The 19,116-nt window shown below is 41.8% G+C and overlaps 1 protein-coding gene across 1 annotated transcript in view; it reads right to left on the bottom strand.

The window, feature by feature from the left end:
• CCL28 (C-C motif chemokine ligand 28) overlaps positions 1-6,685 on the bottom strand; it is a 28,671-nt gene extending 21,986 nt beyond the window's left edge. The window contains exon 1 of the mRNA XM_058564142.1: positions 6,569-6,685. Within this exon, the coding sequence (XP_058420125.1) occupies positions 6,569-6,632 (64 nt within the window). The 5' untranslated portion in view covers positions 6,633-6,685. The remainder of the gene's footprint in view (positions 1-6,568) is intronic.
• Positions 6,686-19,116: the final 12,431 nt, after the last annotated feature.

The raw sequence follows: 19,116 nt of genomic DNA, 5'->3' as shown, positions 1-19,116 counted from the left end.
GAAGGACTTACCAAGCCATGATGCATGAAACTGCTATGCCCAAATAAAGTCCTCCTAGATGCTTTGGAAAACCTGGGATAGAGTTTGGGTGAATGGAGAGTGAATGAGGGTTCTTTACCTTAATATGAAGACATTTGGTCACCAGTACTTCTCACAGCATGGACACTGGAGTGGTCAGGGGGGAGTCTTGAAAGGGACTGGATGATTTGAGGCCATGGAGACATGCTGAGAGGCATTGCTGCACAGTAGTTAAGCATGTGGAGACAACTAGGTTCAATTCCTGGCTGTGCCACTTACTAGCTGACGTTGGGTGAGTTATTTAATTCTCTGTGTCTCGGTTTCTTTATCTGTAATATGGGGATGGTAATGGCACTACCTCATAGGGTTGTTTGAAGATTGTGTGAGTTTATACATTTAAGTGCTTAGAACAGGGTGGCATAGCGGTTAAGTTCGCACACTCTACTTCTGCGGCCCAGGGTTCGCGGGTTCGGATCCCAGGTACAGACCTTTGCACCACTTAATCAAGCCATGCTGTGGTGGCGTCCCATATAAAGTAGAGGAAGATGGGCGCGGATGTTAGCTCAGGGCCAGTCTTCCTCAGCAAAAAGAGGAGGATTGGCAAAGGATGTCAACTCAGGGCTAATCTTCCTCACACACAGAAAAAAGTGCTTAGAACAGGGATGACAAATAATAAACTCTCAATAAATGGAAACAAACAAAACCCAACATTATCTAGGGGCCAGTATGCAGCACAATACCTGCTCCATAGTAGGTATCCAGGTGTCTATTAAGTGTTTGTGGAATGTGCCCATTGTCAATTTACTGCCCCTCAAGCACCCTTAATTGCCAGTTCTATGAAATTAAGATGGGCCCTTTAAATATTTTTTCCTCTGCCAGCTGGCATGATGTTAAACTTTGTTGGTAGAGGACACTGGAGACACGTTGCAGGAAGAAGGCGTTTTCTTTCCTGGCTCCTGGGTGCTCCTCTCAGCAGGCTCCTGCGGGCCCAGCTCCTGCAGTGCTGCAGCTGCTCCAGCACCCGGCTCTGGTAGTTCGTGGCAGCTGGTAGCATCCTCCCAGTCCCCAGGCAGTTTTGTCAAGAGTGCCTCTAGTGAAACACCTCCCTGTGAGGAACTTTCCCCTGCAAACTGGAGGGCAGACCAAGTGGATTTTTTGCCATTTGGTAAGCCATGGCTGTGTCCTCGCCAACAGGGGCTGTTTCTCAGCTGGGCCAGGAAGGGGAGCAGGATCTCTTCCTTGAAAACTCCATTTCAGTCCTAGGAATATCTACTATTCCTATATTCTTTAGGGTTCCCTTTACTTCTTTTTAGCCTATCTCTTGTTTTAGTTAATAATTTGTTATATTAAACTTTCCCTATTCAAATTATTGTCTGGTTTCTGTCTCTTGATAGGAGCCTGATTGATAATGAAACTTGAATGTTCCAGATTTTTCTGGGAAGTCTCTATGTTATCTATAAGATCAATGATGCAAACTTTTAAGAAATGACTGTATGTTGAACAGATACACTGCTGTCTATGATTAATTAAGTGGAAAAAATGTAAGTAAAACAATAGGTAGATTGTGGTCCTATTTATGCTTTTAAAAATCTGTGTGGATGTGCATGGGTTCATATTTGTAAATATAAAGGAAGTTCTGGAAGGATACCCAGAACCCAGAGGGTTATTACCTCTAGAGAGGGAAGAGGGATTAAAGGAATAGAGAAAGGGGACTTTCATTTTTTTTTTTTTTTGGTGAGGAAGATCAGCTCTGAGCTAACATCCAATGCCAATCCTCCTCTTTTTTTTTTTTTTTTTTTTGCTGAGGAAGATCAGCCCTGAGCTAACATCCATGCCCATCTTCCTCTACTTTATATGGGACACCACCACAGCATGGCTTGACAAGTGGTGTATCGGTGCGCACCCGTGATCCGAACCTGCAAACCCTGGGCCTCCGCAGCGGAGCATGCGCACTTAACGGCTTGCGCCACTGGGCCCACCCTGGACTTTCATTTTTTATTTAAAAAATTTACACTATTTGTTATTTTTATAATTTTTGTAATTTTAGGAATTAAATTTGTTAATTTTGTGACTTCTTTGTAATTTTAATTAAGAAAATCAGCAGGAGATAGAATCTGTGGGAGGACAGGGAAGGAACTAACAATTATTGAGCACCTACTATATGCCAGACACTTTCCATATATTATCTCATTTAATTGTGAGAATAACTAGATAAGAGAGGCATTGTTATTCCTGTTTTACTGATAGGAAAACTGGGGCTCAGAGTGATTAAGCAATTTCCCAAGTTCATGTTAGAATTCTGCATTGTCCTTTTGGAGTCCAAAGCCCAGACTCTTCCCAGCATGCTAGTATTTCTCAAACTGGGTTTCACAGACCTCTGGGAGGGGCCCATGGGTGTGTTCTCAAGGTTCATGAACTCTCCAGGCAGTTCCTAAATTTTAGTATGTCATTTCAATGATAATCTTTTAATAAATATGTTCTGGATCTTTTGGAAGACCATCTTAAAAGAGCACTTCAGACATTTGAATTTTGCTTGGTTATGCTAGTGTTGTTACTGTGGGGACTCAGAATTGGCCACCCCAAAATGTGTCTCTTTGGCATGAGGATTATTTTGGGCTAATGACGACTATTACTTTTAAAAACTGCAGACACAGGAGAAGCTCTGAAAAGTAGAATTTACCCTTTGTAAGAGACATTTACATTTGTAAGGGAAATCTCCATCTATAAAGGTGTCTCCCTCTCTGTACCAGGAAGAAGGGGGATGACCTTATCTCTAGAAACTCTTATCAATGCGGAAGGCAAGGACTTAAATCTGCATAATAACCTTATTCTTATTTACCGTGCTTCTCTGGTAATCTCCCATAACTGACCTCCCCTTCCCACCCCACTCCACAACTAACAGCCTAAAAGAATTTAAGATAGAAGGCCTGTTCCAGGAAGGAGGTAATACAGTGAGATAACTATAATATAATGTAAAATAGGTGTGATAAGAAAGGCACCAACAAGCCCATCTTGTCAAAATTCTGTCTCTTGGGCCACACTCTCTATAGGTGGCCCAGTAAACTGTTGTCTAACAAACATTTGCTTTTCCTTCTCCATGTGAATTGCCTTCCTACCCTTTGAAGTCCCAAACCACTACCCCCAACATCCTCCATTGTCTTTACCTGAAGATGCTGTTTAAGATGACAACTTCAGCCAGATGGCTGAGTTGCCCAGTTTTTCCTGAGTCTCTCCCATGTATACATGTGACAAAGCTTTGTTTGATTTTCTCCTGTTATTCTGTGTCATGTTAATTTAATTCATACCCCAGCCAGAAGGACCCAGAGTGGTGGAGGATATGTCTTCCTCCCCTACATTACCAAGTCAGATCCTACCTTAACTGTCCCAGGCCAATCAGAAAAGAACAGAGTGGAATTTCATAATGCATTCATGCCAAGGGAGGGCCAAATTATATTGTGGTTCAAAGAGAAAAAAGTGGTGGGGAAGAAAACACATTCTGAACATGGCAGCATATGCACATAAAACTCAAAACCTGCACCTCAAGAATCAGTGCTGTATTCATGTTTGGAATGGTGATTTTAGTTTTGGCCAAACATTAACTATTAAATTAATGTGGTTACATTTAAGTCTTCTTGACTTTGTAGTTGTGTGTGTTTTTATTTAAATTTTAAGTTTATTTTGGTTTTATAATTGCAGAAGAAAGATATACACAGGGGTTTATACCTGGTTTTATGTTTATACATCAAGTAACATAGTAAAATAATTTGAAAGTCATCATTGAGAGTAAAGAGAATGTTTCCTTTAAAGGGGCCCAGGTATGTCTCAAATTTGAGAAGATTGCTATTATATCACTCTGCTTCTCTAGACGTGGAAAAGGACATTAAAAACCCTGAACTACATTATAGATATGATGATGGGGTTTTGGAACTAAAATCTAGATGCCTAATCTAACAATGGTACTGAGTTCAGGGAATGCAAGACATACTGTTGTTTTAACTGAAGGGGACACCTAGAGAGAAACTGAAGAGCCAATTACTGGGCACATCATGTCAGGCCTCTCAGGACCACTCCTGGAGAAATGGAGAGTCTCGACTCTGCAGAACAGCTTTCAAGCACAAATGTGTATGTATTCTTGGTAACCCTCCCTAGCGAGTCTCCTATGATTAAAACAAGCAGAAGATAAAATTTTCTTTTAGGATGCAAGTCCCTAGCAAGTGTCTGTGTAATCACGAGTCATCCTACTCTGAGAAAGCAGGTTGTCAGAAGGAAGCCAATTTGGGATTCAATGAAGCAAAATCCCCCAACTCGCATCTTCTAGACACAAGTGGAGCCTTAGTCTTAATGTACAATAAAAACAGGCAGGCCCACAAAGCCCTAGGTTGTGGCTTTAAATAATCTGGCTCAGGGCCACTGAGAGTGGATGATAGACATTTTTATGGACTCAGTATTGAGTTCTGGGAGCCAGCAGCCAAGTCAGCAGGTGTGCAGTATGCCTTACCTTTGTGTAGAATCGAAGCCTTTTAATTATGGGTAAGTCAACTGCTTCCTGATTTATGCAGAACACTTTGGGAATACTAATTACTGAGCCATCACATCAAGGTGGCCGTTTAAGGTACATTAAGATAATGGAACAGTTAATGCCTGGAACAACAAAATATATTTTCCAAAGTCCCAAACTGGCACAGGCCCTTCTCTATCTCCTCCCCTCGCCGGCGACAATTGCCAAGGCCACTTGCACCCTCTTCCCTGCACTACTCAGTGCAGGGAAGAGTATTCCCCACCTCCTTCCCTGAATCCCTTAGAGCCTCCCACAGGGCACTTGGCACACACAGACACTGGAATGGAAGTTGGCTACAGAAAGCTGTGGGGTTGCCCCTCTCAGTTCCGCAACTGCTCTCAGGTCTACTCCCATGTATTTTAACCCGACAGCACTTATTTTTAAATGGCGGAGGGTTGGGGCTTTTCAGACAATGTGATTTTCCTGTGGCCCAAGCTGACTTAGGAAAAACCCTGAAACTAACCCAAAAGGCTACTGTTGGGTCTCCTCAGCTCCCTTCCTTATCATCACCAGCTGTTCCTTTTCAAACACCTCTGTGCTTTGCTGTCCCACTCTCTCTGCCAAGACTGTCCCATGCGATGCTGGCCTTGGGTCTGGCGGGGCTTCCCTCTCTACCCCTGCGCCTCCGCCTGCCCTTCTCTCCCTCCTCCTGTAGGAGGGCTGCTGCTGCTGCTGCTGCTGCGGGGACAGCTGGAAACAGGTCAGGAAGCTGAAAGGAGATCCATACACCCTTATTTCAAAGCTTTACGTGAAAAAAAATTTGCGTTGCCAAAACTAGGAATAAAGCCTTTGCAGGTGGAGCTTTGAGAAACAGTGAAAGTGAGTCCCGAAATTTCAATGGTGAATTTTTCTGAAAAATTTTACAGAAACATATAAAATGACAAGCTTTTGTTTTTATAAAATAGATATATTGATAGAAATGAAAAGATTATCCAGATTTTTCCTGTGCTTAGTAATCCCAGGTCACTGATGCACCATATTGGGGCCCGTAAACAAATGCCTACAGGAACCGGGCAGATAATAGAATGATAGCCAACTTCAGAGAAGGACAGAGGCTGGTCTGCTCCACCCAGTTCTTGCCAGGGAACGTGGAATCATTGATGCCAGATGTGATTTTTCAAGGAGCTTGAAAATCCAATTTGTATGTGTGTATATATGAATATATGTATGTGAAATTTGTCAGTTTTAAATTGTTGGCTTAATTTTTTTAAAAGCAGACCAAACAAAACTTATATTCCACCTCTGTTCCGGATTTAGAGAATCTGTTCAGGATAAAGTTTCAGAAAAGAAGACAGTAGAAAAGGGTCAAATCAGTTAAGTATTAAATAAGTACTTATATTTAGGGTTTCCTAAATACAATAGAAAAGATTGCCTCCTGTCCAAATACAGTTATAATCTCCATGCATATGCTTGCAACTCACAGTTCAAGTTCTCTTTGATATAATTTGTATGGTTCAATCTCCTTTATCTTGGGTCCCTTTTTAAAGGTTGGAGTGAAGTTTTGCATTCCTGTATCCACAGGGCTGACTTTGTTCAGAAAACTTGCAACTTACCAAAGCCTAACCCAGAAGGTCAAGTCAGTCTTTCTTCCAGGAATATGCACACTTGTATCCAGACAGTTTAGTAAGTTAGCATGAGGGGGAGACAGATGAACAACAGGGACTTTCCTCTAGCCTCTACCTGGGGATTTTCTAAGACACTGTCCTCAGAAAAGGACACAGCAGCTCACAGTTGCACTGATGTGGAAAGATCTCATCCTCCAGGTGGCAAATTGCTAATATTCCTGCTCATGAGGTTCCTTTCTGAAATTTCTTTTTGGAGATCAGGCATTTAAACCTATGCCATTCTCTTGTAGATAACTGGAAATTCCTACCTAAAGAGATCGAAATTCCTGCTCCAAACTGATGGCAGCACCTAACTCCTTCCAGCTGCATCTTGGGCGGCACCCCTCCCTCCTTCCTGGAGGCTTAGCTAGCCGGCACCCCCACTCACCTTCCGAGGTGCGAAGAGCCACACAGGCAGCCAAGGCCAGGAGAGCGAGTGCTGTCTGCTGCATTCCTGCCGGCTCCACCAGCTAGGACAGCACTGCAGGTGAGGCTGTCAGATCAGGAAATGAAGCTAAAGGTGTCCCTGGGTGCAGAGAAAGCGCGCAGAGGAAAAGTGAGCCAGGAAGCCCCGCCCTGGGAGGTGCTGGGGTACCTATTTCTCATGTTCCTTTCCTTGAGACCAGGTTCTTTCTTAAGAGCACACCTGTGTTCAGACCACCTGGGGGATCAGGTGACATAAGTGGCGACCTGGCAGCTGGTGAGGTCGTTGTGAGTTGGAGTGTGCATAGAATCACTTGGGAACCATTAAAAACAAATAGCTATCTACATGAATTTCTCCACAGATCTATCAATCAGAATTTGAGGGTAAGGGACCAGTAATTTGAATTTTTAAAACGCTCCATGGGTGATTCTGATGGACACCCCTATTGAGAACCATTGCATAAAGGAATCAGAGTGTTTAGCTTGTTGAAACTAGGCGTTTCTGGGGACAAGGGTGACAAGTCATAAAAAAATTATCTGGTGGAAAGATATGGAAAAATTTGATCCCACATTGTTTCCAGTGAAGCTGTTAGTTTATTTAAGAGACAGGTAAGACAGGTAGAGGGACCTCATCCCTCTTCCCTCTAGGCTGTGCCTTTTCTCCTAACTGATTGCATAACCTCAGAAAATGTACTTAACTTTTCTGCAAATAAGGTGTCAGCCTGGATGATCTACAAAGTCCTGCCATGCTTTCTCTATAAGTGCGCTGTCCCACATGGTAGCCTCTTGTCCACATATGGCCCTTGAGCATTTGAAATGTGCTAGTCCAAATTCAGATTGCTGTAAGTATAAAATGCACATCGGATTTCAAAGACTTAGTACCAAAAAATATAAAATATCCCGTTAATAATTTTCATATTGATTACATGCTGAAATGATACTATTTGGATATATTGAGTCGAATAAGATATATTATTAAAATTAATTTTGTCTTTTTTTTTAACTTTTTAATGTGACTACTCAGAACATTTTAAATTACGTATGTAGCTTACGTTATATTTGCATTGGGCAGTGCTGCTTTAAAAGGTCGAGAGCTTGAGGTCAGAATTGTTTCCCCCACCCCCGTCAAGTTGTGGTACTTAACCAGCCTCCAATTTCACTCTCAAGAACTGGAGTTATATAGGAAGTGAGAACGTTGGAGGGCAAAGATGGTGACCTCCTGAATGAGAAGACCCAGCCACGCAGAGCAGCAGTTCCAGACTCTGCCACCAGGCAAGGGGACCTTACCACAGGTCTTGATAATAGAGCACAGAGAACCTGCAGAGGTGACTGTCAAGGCCTGTGAAATTATGTGTACCCACCACAACCACTGCAGCCTCTCTGGACCCAGCAGTGTGCTTTGAAGTTAAGAGTTGGAAGTTGCGCCAAAGACATAGCCTGAAGTATCGAAATTTACAAAACACCACCTGTGCCTAGACATCCACCAGCCTGCCGCTGCACCTGAAATTCCCGCCCCGAGTCCTTCCTGAGGATGGCTTCCCTGCAGTAGAAAAAGGCCTCTGTTCAGATCAAATGAAGGGTGACTATTGGGTAACAGGAGTGATTTTTAATGCAACAGGACAGAATTTATGCAGAACTATTGGGGCACTGACAAGGAAGCCTGGGCTCGATTTTGATGAGCCTGGGGTTAGACAGACCCTGTGAACTTACTCGTGTACTCATTTGTTTCTCTGACAGGACAGCTTCCCTTTCACTGTGTGCCTGTTTCTTCTGCTAGGAAATGTCACCATGGCCCTGCCAGGAAGAAGACATAGGGACAGCATCCAAAGACTTGGAAAGCATAGGGGCCCCTCCTTGAGCTGTCACAGGTGATTAGCACTTTCCCTCTCCTCCCCACTGCTTCCTGCAGGGCGCTGACATGAGATGGTGGGTTGGGTGGTGGTTACTGGAAGACAGCTGGTATGACATGTGGAGCCAAAAGTATTAAAGCCTGCAAACATGAAATCCCCGCCATTAAAATCCTGGCCTTGGGAGGGCCATTATGTGAACCTAGGGTAAAACAGCAAACCAGACATCCACCAGCAGGATCTGATAAACCACTGGAAAACCCTGTGTCATGTCGTTATGTAACAAGACATGGATGAGAGGAATGCTGGGCAGATCAGTTTTGATTAGGATGAGGGGAAAACTGAATGGTGGGACATTTGTCTGCAGAGAACATGGTGCAAGCTATAATTACAGGGTTCTCGTGTCTGTGTGTGGCTGGGGTGTTCACCAGGCGGACATGGACCAGAATCAACTAGGAAGGAGCCTCCAAAGAGCGAGATCAGAACAACTTTGATTATTGAAATATTTTTATCTGGACTTGGGGCTTCTACAAAAACAAATGAGAAGGAGCCTGGGAAATGTGTGCCTTTAGGACACACATTTAGGGATAATTAAGGGTAGGGCCGGAGGGTGAGACAGTTTGAGAACAATTAAAGCTATGTATGGTTTTGTGTTCTCCATGGTCAAGTGTCCTGGCTAAGAATACCAGGATGCAACCTTTTAAAAAAGTGCTTTTTTTACTCTACCAGGAAAAACCAAATTGTTTTCACTTTAAAGAGAAGTAAAGTGTAAACCTCAGGCTGTCATAAAAATACTTGATGTTATCCATGCTCTAGGTAAAATGACTGGTTTGGATTAGGGAGATGAAGAAGATTTCTAAACAGTAGCTTTCACAAAATAGAATCAGGCCAGTGAAGTTCCCTTGAAGATGTGTCTTGAAAATTAGTATATAGAGGGACTATTTTGAAAGTGATGTCGACATTTAAATGTTCTAGAAGAATCTACAATTTAATGGACCCATTCTATGAATCTTCTGATGTTGAGAATAATCACCCTTTAACCTGTGTGATATGTGAGTTCTGATTGGTAGATGATGGATTTGTTGAAGCAGACCAGAGCCAAACAGCCGTCTCATATTCAAAACTGGGGTCCAAATACTTTATGGCAGGCTCTGAGTTACAATTTTTAAAATTAATATATTGTTCTCTTCTAATTACAAAATTATGTTGGGTCCGTCGTAGAAAATTTGGGATGTGTGAAAAAGTATAAAGAAGGAAATGTTTAAATAGCTAGCAATGAGCTTTCTTAACCTTTTGGTGCATATTCCTCCAGTCTTCTTTCTGTGTATATCTAGTCGTTCATTCACTGTGTAAAGCTTTATTAGGGATCTACTCTGTGCAAGATGTTGGGTTAGACAAATGGCAAGCAAAGGGGCCATAGTCCCTGCTGCAAGGGGGACAGACAATTAAGCAAGCCACAACATCAAGTCAGGTAAGTGCCTGCACAGGACAATGCAATGCTTAGGGCACCCAGAGCAGGGGCGGTTCACCCAGTCTGGGAGTGAACCAACTCTAAAACATTTTTTCTAACTGCTGCCTCGTTTAGTATTCCATAATACAGAGGTATTGTACTTTATTGAACCAACTTCTTAATCCTGAAGGTTTAGATTTAAAAGTTTTTATTTTCACTATTATAAATAATTCTGCAATGAATCACTTATGTAATCTAAACCTTTATGCTCCTTCTTTAGAACAAATTTTGAAAAGCAGAATTGCATAGTTAAAGGGCATAGTCATTTGAAAGGCTTTTGATACATATTCAGTCCATTAAGCTGAAAAATTTACCTACATTTTTATCTCTAACACTTTCCACATTTGTCTGGCGTCCCACATTGATGGCTATAATTATATAAATCAAATCACATTCTTTAAAATGGCTCTGCAGAGCACATGACAGGGCACTTCCCTCCTCTGAAGATCTATTTCCCAAATCAGGATTTAAGGATTTTCTTGTGCAGGGCCTTCAATGCCCTCAGTGTACCTTGTGTAAATAGGAAAAAGTGTCCCTCTCTGGGTGGATGCAGCCTCGAGACCCACAGCTTGACAAGCAGAAGGTGCTTACGAAAACAAAAGGCCTCCTTTCTCTATTAAAAAAAAGGGAGGAGGGCTGGCCCAGTGGCATAGTGGTTAAGTTTGCACACTCCACTTTGGTGGCCCGGGGTTCGCAGGTTCAGGTGCCGGGCACAGACCTACACAGCGCTTATCAAGCCATGTGGCAGGTGTCCCACATATAAAGTAGGGGAAGATGGGCATGGATGTCAGCCCAGGGCCAATCTTCCTCAGGAAAAGGAGGAGGATGGCAACAGATGTTGGCTCAGGGCTAATCTTCCTCAAAAAAAATAGGGGGTGCCCCTTCCTCTGGGACGATGTAACCAGTATGTGTGACTTGGCAAGCAAAGCCTGGCCTGCATTTTCGCCCAACTTCTTCTTCAACAGGTAGCCTTCTGTAGTACAGAAACTGCAAAACCATCCACAGCAGTCCTGATCTTCCTGTGTCCTCTCTGATTTTGTTGCCCTTGCCTGGACCATCTTCCGAGCCTTTTCCATCCCATCTGGAAAACTCCTACTCATTCTTTAAGGCACAGCTCCAGCATCACTCTGTGCATCTCCTTGCCCTCCTTCTTTTCTTCCTCACCCTCGGCTAGGCTACCATCTGCTCTCACAGCCTTCCAGGCTGCTCCTTGTGAGCAAGAAACTCTTCTAGTTAGCTTTGCCTCCTCTAAGTGCAGCTATGGTGGACACACAGAAGGTGCTTCACTTGTGTTTCTGAAAGAACGCCTGCTGAATCACTGTCACTGTACTCACCACCTTATGTTTTTATAAACTTTAGTTCCAGAAGAAAAAACACTCAGGTTCTTTGTGAAATATTTATATGAATATAAAATATATTTATTTATATTAATATATAATTATCTTTATCACAATATATTATATGAAAATATAAAAATCATTTATAACCAAATAGCCAATCAAATGTGAACTCCTCTTTAACATTTTTTTGTTTTTTTTGTTTTTTTTTTTGTGAGGAAGACCAGCCCTGAGCCAACATCCGATGCCAATCCTCCTCCTTTTTTTTTTTTTTTTTTCCGCCGAGGAAGACCGGCCCTGGGCCAACATCCGTGCCCATCCTCCTCTACCTTATATGGGACGCCGCCACAGCATGGCCCAACAAACGGCGCATCGGTGCGCACCCGGGATCCGAACCAGCGAACCCCAGGCTGCCGCAGCGGAGCGCGCACTCAACCTCTTGTGCCACCGGGTTGGCCCCACCTCTTTAACATTTTGATGTATATCCTTTTAGATTTTTTTCATTTGTTTGTAACTATATTTTATTCTTACAAAAATAGAGTCATATAATACTTCCTGTTTGATGACTTTTTTTCAATTAATAGATCAGGAATAGTCCTCCGTAGCCATACCTATAGATCTGTATTATTTTTGGCAATGGTTTAGTATTATTCAATCACATGGTTTTGCCATAGTATTTACTTGATTCTCTCTAATTACTTGATATTTAGGTAGTTTGGTTGTGTTGCTTTTCTGGTGTTTATTACTATTAGGGAAATGCTAATAGCAATAATGAGTCCAAAACACTTTGTTCATTTGTCTCAATATTTTCATAAATAGATTCTTAGAAATATAACTTCTCAAAAGGTATGCCCATTTAAGTCACTTCTTAATCTATGTTGCCAAGTTATCTCCCATGGTTGTAAATATTTATGCGTGTACCTCTATCCTGCCGTCGAATGGGGCTCAGTGAGGGCAGAACCTGTGTCTTATTCATCGTTATACCTCTGTTGGGGCAGGGGAAAGTCCCCTTTCTTCCCTTCTTGTGTTCTTATGGCTGAACTAATAATAAAATTGACACAAAACTAGATTAACGGGAGAAAAACCCAGTTTAATATGTACGTATTGGAGATCATAAAGAAATGATGCTCAGGGAGTGAACAAAGCAGGCAGTATACATATCTTTTACACAAAGAGACAATAAATTTGTGAGGAATTGACAGGACAAAGAAACTTAGATATGAGGTACGTAATTAGTGAGGAATTTAAGCAGAGTGTAGGCTTGAGGTAGTAAATTAGCAAGGTTGGTTTACGCAGGCTTCTCGGCCCTGGCTTCCTAGCTCTGGAGATAAGGATGCAGGCGGAAGACCTTTCACCTGGGAGATTTATTTCCTGCTTTCAGGGGAATGCCCTTTTTGCTTCTCCAGTAACTTTCATTCAAAATAATCAATACGCTCTTGTGGGATATTTTGCGGTGGCCTGTCCTGGGCCTGGACACCTCCAGTGCCTCGCTCAGTGCTCAGCAAACACGAGATGTTTAGTGTTTGTTGAATAAATAAGGGATTGGATTATTCAAACAAGCAAGACGTCATTACATGAGCAAAATACTGCCAACGTGGTCACAGAAGTTTACAATTGGTACTCTTGGCCTCCTCTGAGCATCTATACCTAATTGATAATAATATTTCTAATGTTCATTTCTCAGAAGAAATTGTTTTCTATACCAAACAGAAAGCAAAAAATTATACATTGACTTTTCCTTAAAGCATGGAGGATGATTAGTTATAAAAATGTGTATCACCAGGGGAGTTATAGGCTTTAAACAAGGACCAAGGGCAGTGAGTGAGTGTGTGTGTGTGTGTGTGTGTGTGTGTGTGTGTGTGTGATATTTCAGAAATCTGTATTCTTTAGAAACAAGATAGACATTTCCCAGCTGAGATGACTTTTAGGAGAGCCAGACTAAGGTCCCTTTCAATGCTGCGGTTTCATGATTTACACTCAATTCAGAGTGTAAATGAACACTCAATGTGTGATGGGGTTGGGCATCAGGTATGCCAAAGTAAACAGAGAGGGAAGAATACAAGACTAATCAGTGGAAACAGAGTTTGAACCGACAGCCAAAGTAGGGAATTTCCCTCGCATTGAATTCCTTATTCCTGGTTAACACTATAGTTTCCTTTCCAGACTTAAACTTATAACTGTTTGCTTTTTTAGCATTCATGCTTTCCAGATATGTAAATAATCCAAATTCATTCTAATATCATCATTATCAGTTTTATTATGATGCTGAGGCACAGAAGTTAGGTGACTTGGCAAAGATGAGTCAATAAATTGGGAATCATAGAGCAGAATATTAACTCAAGCTAATAAAAACAAAAAGAATACCCCCAGGAAAATCTGAAAAAGAAGAGCAGAGTGGGGTGACTAGTCTTTCTGGATGTTAAAATATATTGTAAATCTACCATAATTAAAATAGTTACAGTAGACACCAAGGCATAAATCCAGAAGATATAATGCTTGTGTGAATTTAATACATAGTAAAGTTAGCATTTTATATTAGGGAAAACTGTGGATTATTTAATTAATGGTTTTGAAACAACTGGTTAACCATGTGGAAAAAGATAAAGTTGAAGCTTTAAATTTCAGATGTATTAAATATTTAACATAAATAATTAAAATATAAAATATCCAAAGAAAATATGGAAGTTTGTTTTTGTTGTTTGGTTGTTGTTTTTTTTTAAGTTTTAGAGGAGGAAGGACTTTCTAAGCATAAAACAAGACTCAGAAGCCATAAAGAAAAGAATGAAAAGTTTGAGTATACAAAAAAGTGAAGTTCCATCATGGAAAAATAAAACTCAATAAAAGACAAATGGCAGAAAGTTGTGTGTGTGGGCGGGGGGGGGGGGGGGAGCGACATTTGTAAGACAACAGACAAAGGGCTGTTTTATCTGCAAGATCTCTTTGATCTTGTATATCAATAAGGAAAAGACCAATGACTCAATAGAAAAATAGGCTATGGATATGAACAGGTAGTTCACAGATGCTTTTTTCACCTACCAGGCTGGCAAAGGTCAAGTGTTCCATATTGCATGGGATTAGCAAGTATTTACTCATACGTGGTGAGTAGGAGTGTAAATTGGTGCAAATGCTTAGGAGGTTAATTTGGCAATACCTATCCACTTAAAATGAAGATATCCTTTGACTAAAGAGTTTCACTGTTGGAATTTATACTAAGATGCAGACACATGTATGCAAAGATATAAGTATAAGAATCTCATTGTAGCATTATTTTTAATAGTAAATTATTAAAGACAACTTGCATATCCATCAATAGGGTACTAGAAAAATAAATCATGGCACACCCCAATGGACTACAATGCAACAGTAAAATAATAATAATAATGTGTTGTAAGGAAAGATCTCTGGTCTGTAAGTGAAAAAACAAAGCAAGGTGCAGAGCAGTGGAGAAATATATAGTCCGATACTCTTTCCTCTCTACTTTGGCATATTGATGCCCACCTCCATCACACATTTAATTATAGAGTAAACCATGAAATCACGGCACTGAAAGGGACCCTAGCCTGGCTTCTCTAAAAGCCATCCCACCTGGGGAATATTCTGTCTTGTTTCTAAAGAATACAGATTTCTGAAATATCACACACACCTACTCACTCACTGCCCTTGGCCCTAGTTTCAAGATATATATATATATCCATGTGTATATATAGAGAGAGATGAAATATACACACGTAATACACAGATGCATGTAGATGCTTATACATGCATAGAAGATTTCTGGAATGATGAAGCACAAGTTCTTATTAGTGGTTGCCTCCGAGGAGGGTGAAGGTCTGGGGTGGTAGAAAAATCTCCTTTTCATTAGAGTATATACTTTTTTAGGATTTGAATTTTTACAAATTATATTAGTTTTCTGTGGCTGAATAACAAAGTAGCACAAATGTAGTGGCTTAAAACAACATCTGCTTATTAGCTCACAGTTTCCGTGGGTTAGGAGTGGAGTATGACTTAACTGGGGCGTCTGCTCAGGTCTCATGAGGCTGCAATCAGAGTGTCAGCCAGAGCTGCATTTGCATCTGAGGCTTGGAGTACTTTCTAAGCTCCTGTGGTAGTCGGCATCATTCATTCCCTCGGTTGTCGAACTCATGGTTTCTTGGCTTCTTCAAGGCCAGCAGGAGAGAGAGTCTCTGAGCTCTAGATCCTCTTTTAAAGAATTCACCTGATAATTTCCCTTTCAGTTCACTTAAAGGCAGCTTTGGGGACTTTAATTACATCTGCAAAATTCCTTCATCTTTGCCATATTCTATTGGCTGGAAGCTAATCACAGGTTCCACTGTGCTCAAGGTGAGGGGATTGTACGGGGGCGTGGATACCAGGAAGCAGGAGTCACTGGGGTCTTCTTAGAATTCTTCCTTCCACACCAGTATTACCAACTATAAAACCACCACCACCACCACGATAACATCTAATCCTTATATAGAGCTTATTTCATAATAGGCACTGTTCCAGACACTTTGCGATAAGTCACTGAATGGTCAGAACAATTCTATGAAGTAAGAACTCTTATAACCTCCATTTTACAGATAAGGAAATGAGGCATGAGTTTAAGGAATTTGCCCAAGGTCATCGAGCTTGTAAGTGTGGGAGCTAGCACTGGAAACTAGGCAATCTAAAAAAAATTTTTAAAGTATTCCAGTGACTGAGGCTGTATAACCAATATGCCAACACGTGTGGCTTAAACAACTACAGTGTTTATTTCGCTCATGAATCTGCACCTTAGGCGGAGGATGGCTTACATCCTCTTCACTCAGCGTCAACTGGAGTGGTTTGAAGGCTGGGAGCTGGCATCATCTGGCAGGCTCACCCATTTCCATATCCGGCAGTTGATGCCAGTTGTCAGCTGGGGACTTCAGTTGCTCTGTACATGGGCCTCTCCTTGTGACTAGGTTGCCTTCCTCACAGGATAGTGGCTGGGTTCCAAGGGCAAGTGTCCCGTGAGGGAGACAGTGAGTCAGGTGGAAGCTGTGTTGCCTTTATGGCCTGTCTTGGAAATTTAAGCAGGTTCATTTCTACTGCATTCCAATAGTTGGGAGAGTCACAAAGTCCTCCTCAGGTTGAAGGAGAGGGGAAATGGACTTCACCTCTCAATGGAGAATGGCAAGATTCCAGAGGAGCAAGGACCTGAAATTTGCTGTCAGTCTGCCTCAAAAATGTTGGTTAATTTATTCCTCTATCTCAGAGCTAGCCTGTACCCAAACCATCCCAAGAATTTATCTATTCTTTTTGTTAAAAGCATCAAGAAAAAGTCCCCACAATTGTAAATAATAAAACATCAAAGTAATATCCATCTTTCTTTTTCCTGTTTTCCTACTCTTAGATCACCTTTCTCCTTATATTTCCCTTAGGGTGAAAAACAAATGAAATTTTAAGCTCCCATGAGGTCTTTGCTGCAGGCATTGAATCTGGATAATTATACTTTCCTTCTTTTGCTTGACACTCTAAGATACTTCAGGGAAGAATTCTGAGTTAGGACTGCCTAGAACATGTCAGCTCTTATCTTCTAAGAAAACAGGGAAGGGTGAAATAGATATAATCATTCAGTCATTCATTCATTTAACAAAAATGTACTGAGTCCCCACTCTGCACTGAGCACAGCCCTAGGGAAAGAGTAAGAGATGGAAACAATGTCTCTGCCCTCAAGGAACCCATGTTGGTGAAGGGAGAGAGAAAGAGAACCAACAATTTCAATATTAATTGCAGTGGTAGTGTGGCATTGAAAAAAGGTAGAGTCTCTCATGTTAAGACACTAAAATGGAGCCAGGCGGACATGAAGAGGAGAACAAATTCCTCCTTCAGGATGAACTCTTGAATTCATTAGCTGCCTGAAATGCACCTGTAAGTCTTCTCAGGGAAGATAAGATTACCGGGACAGAGACCTCATTCCTGTCAGGGTCACCTTCTACATTCCTAAATTTTAATGGCTTATTTCAACCAACCCTCACCCCATGACTACCTTGCACCTGGAATTTGTTAAAAGACATTCCTTTCCTTTTTTTTTTCTTTGCCTTTGTGCTACTTGAATCTGTGTTCCTAGGCCACAGTCCTAAAAGCCTGAATAAACTTTTTGTTTAAGTTTATCAGAGTCTACCTTCAGCTTACCCTGAAGACCCTGGTCTTCAGCTGGGTCTTTGTCTTATCTGGGATTGATGCTTCCTAGTACCTAAGTCCTCAAAAAGAAGGCCACCATTGCACTACAGTTAGTAACGCAGTTCCCAAACTGTGTGCCGAGGCACCCCAGGGTGCTAAAATGAACTCTTAGGGGTGTTGTGGGATATTCTAAATTACTGAGGGAAACACAAGGACATCTGTTGAATACTACGCTATTTCTAAGTCATTTGGATCTAACTAACAAAAACTATTTGGTATTTCTTTTGGTCTAGTAGTATGGTGAAAAAAATTACTGAGACATTAAGAACTCCAACTGTAAGCCAAGAAAAGTTTGGGAACTTCTAGATTACCTCATCTATTAATTTTCTTGATACTTCCTTATATTTTTCTTCTAAGTGAACACATACTCTTTTAATCATTCTTTCTCTGGGGCAAGGCCCTACTACCTGGCCCTCCTGCAGGGACTTCTCCCTGGGCCTCTAAAGGGCATCCTCAGGTGGGCATCCTTTCCAGTCTCTACCTCCTTCTGCCTCCTTTCCTACAGCCTTCTCGCCTTCGCATTCGCCTGTTTCAGTGTTCCTTCACCCAGGCTCTGGCACCTTCCTATGGAAATAATTAAGTCTCCATCCTCACCAGTGCCTTGTAGATTTGCATCCCTGTGCTTTCCTCCTCTGCCCAGTTATTGCTGCTCGGCAAAAGGTAAGTGTGGGGGAGAAATTGTGCAGGGCTATGGCTGGTTCAGCACTCCAACCGAGATGAATTTCCATTTGAGCCCCTTGTGAGACGACAAAGTCCTACCCCTTTCATTAACATATTTTGTACTGGTTTCTTGTTAACTCATATCCTGGGGCTACTATACTAAAATAGCATTTGCCTTGACTGAGCATTCTACATTAACTGCTAATAAATGGTAAGTGTCCAAATGTGTTGTTCTAATTACAAGTCTTCTCCTTGGCCTTGTGGTGGAGTGGGGGGTGAAGTTACTGAAGTAGCTACCCTGGAGGCTGGATTGAGAGGGTTTATAAAAATGGTTTACAGATAGGACACACTTGAGGTGAGTGTTGAAAGGAGAGTCAGAGCTACCCAGACACTTAATTGGGAAGGAAAAGCCTTCTAGCCAGATGGAACAGCGTGTGCACAAAGGCGAGCCCAAGCACGTTCTGTTCTAGGACTGCAGATAGTCCAGGGCTTCATGTAAAGAGGCCGGACTTCATCCAAAAGGCTATAATCAAGGGGAGAGGGACCACATCCCGGGTTTGTTTAAGGCAGGGGTGATTTTGCTTAGGTCCTATTTCCACTATTTTATTCTTAGATTATAAGTAGCCCAAATTCAGAGGCGACTGGCACTGAATATATAGGCCTCTTATTGCTGCCACGCCTCTAACCTTCAAAGTTCTTGATGTGAAGCCCACACGGCTACATGACATCAATTAAAATGCAGGAGATCTTGGATTTGGCTCCTAGTTAGAGCCTCCAGGAAGAAAGGCAAACCTGATCATGCCAACCTCAGGCTTAAACCTCTCAATGCCTCCACATTGCCCTCCGGAAAAATCCCCAACTCCTTAAGAGGTAGACAAGGTTTTCCAGGCCTCCTCAAGGTCAGTTTACTGCCTTCAACCCTCACTCTCCTTCCTCAAACACTGCTCCAGCAATG

This window comes from Diceros bicornis, chromosome 20 (assembly GCF_020826845.1).
Source record: "Diceros bicornis minor isolate mBicDic1 chromosome 20, mDicBic1.mat.cur, whole genome shotgun sequence".
In the NCBI taxonomy this organism is placed as follows: Eukaryota; Metazoa; Chordata; class Mammalia; order Perissodactyla; family Rhinocerotidae; genus Diceros; species Diceros bicornis.
This window is presented reverse-complemented; position numbering and strand designations above follow the sequence as displayed.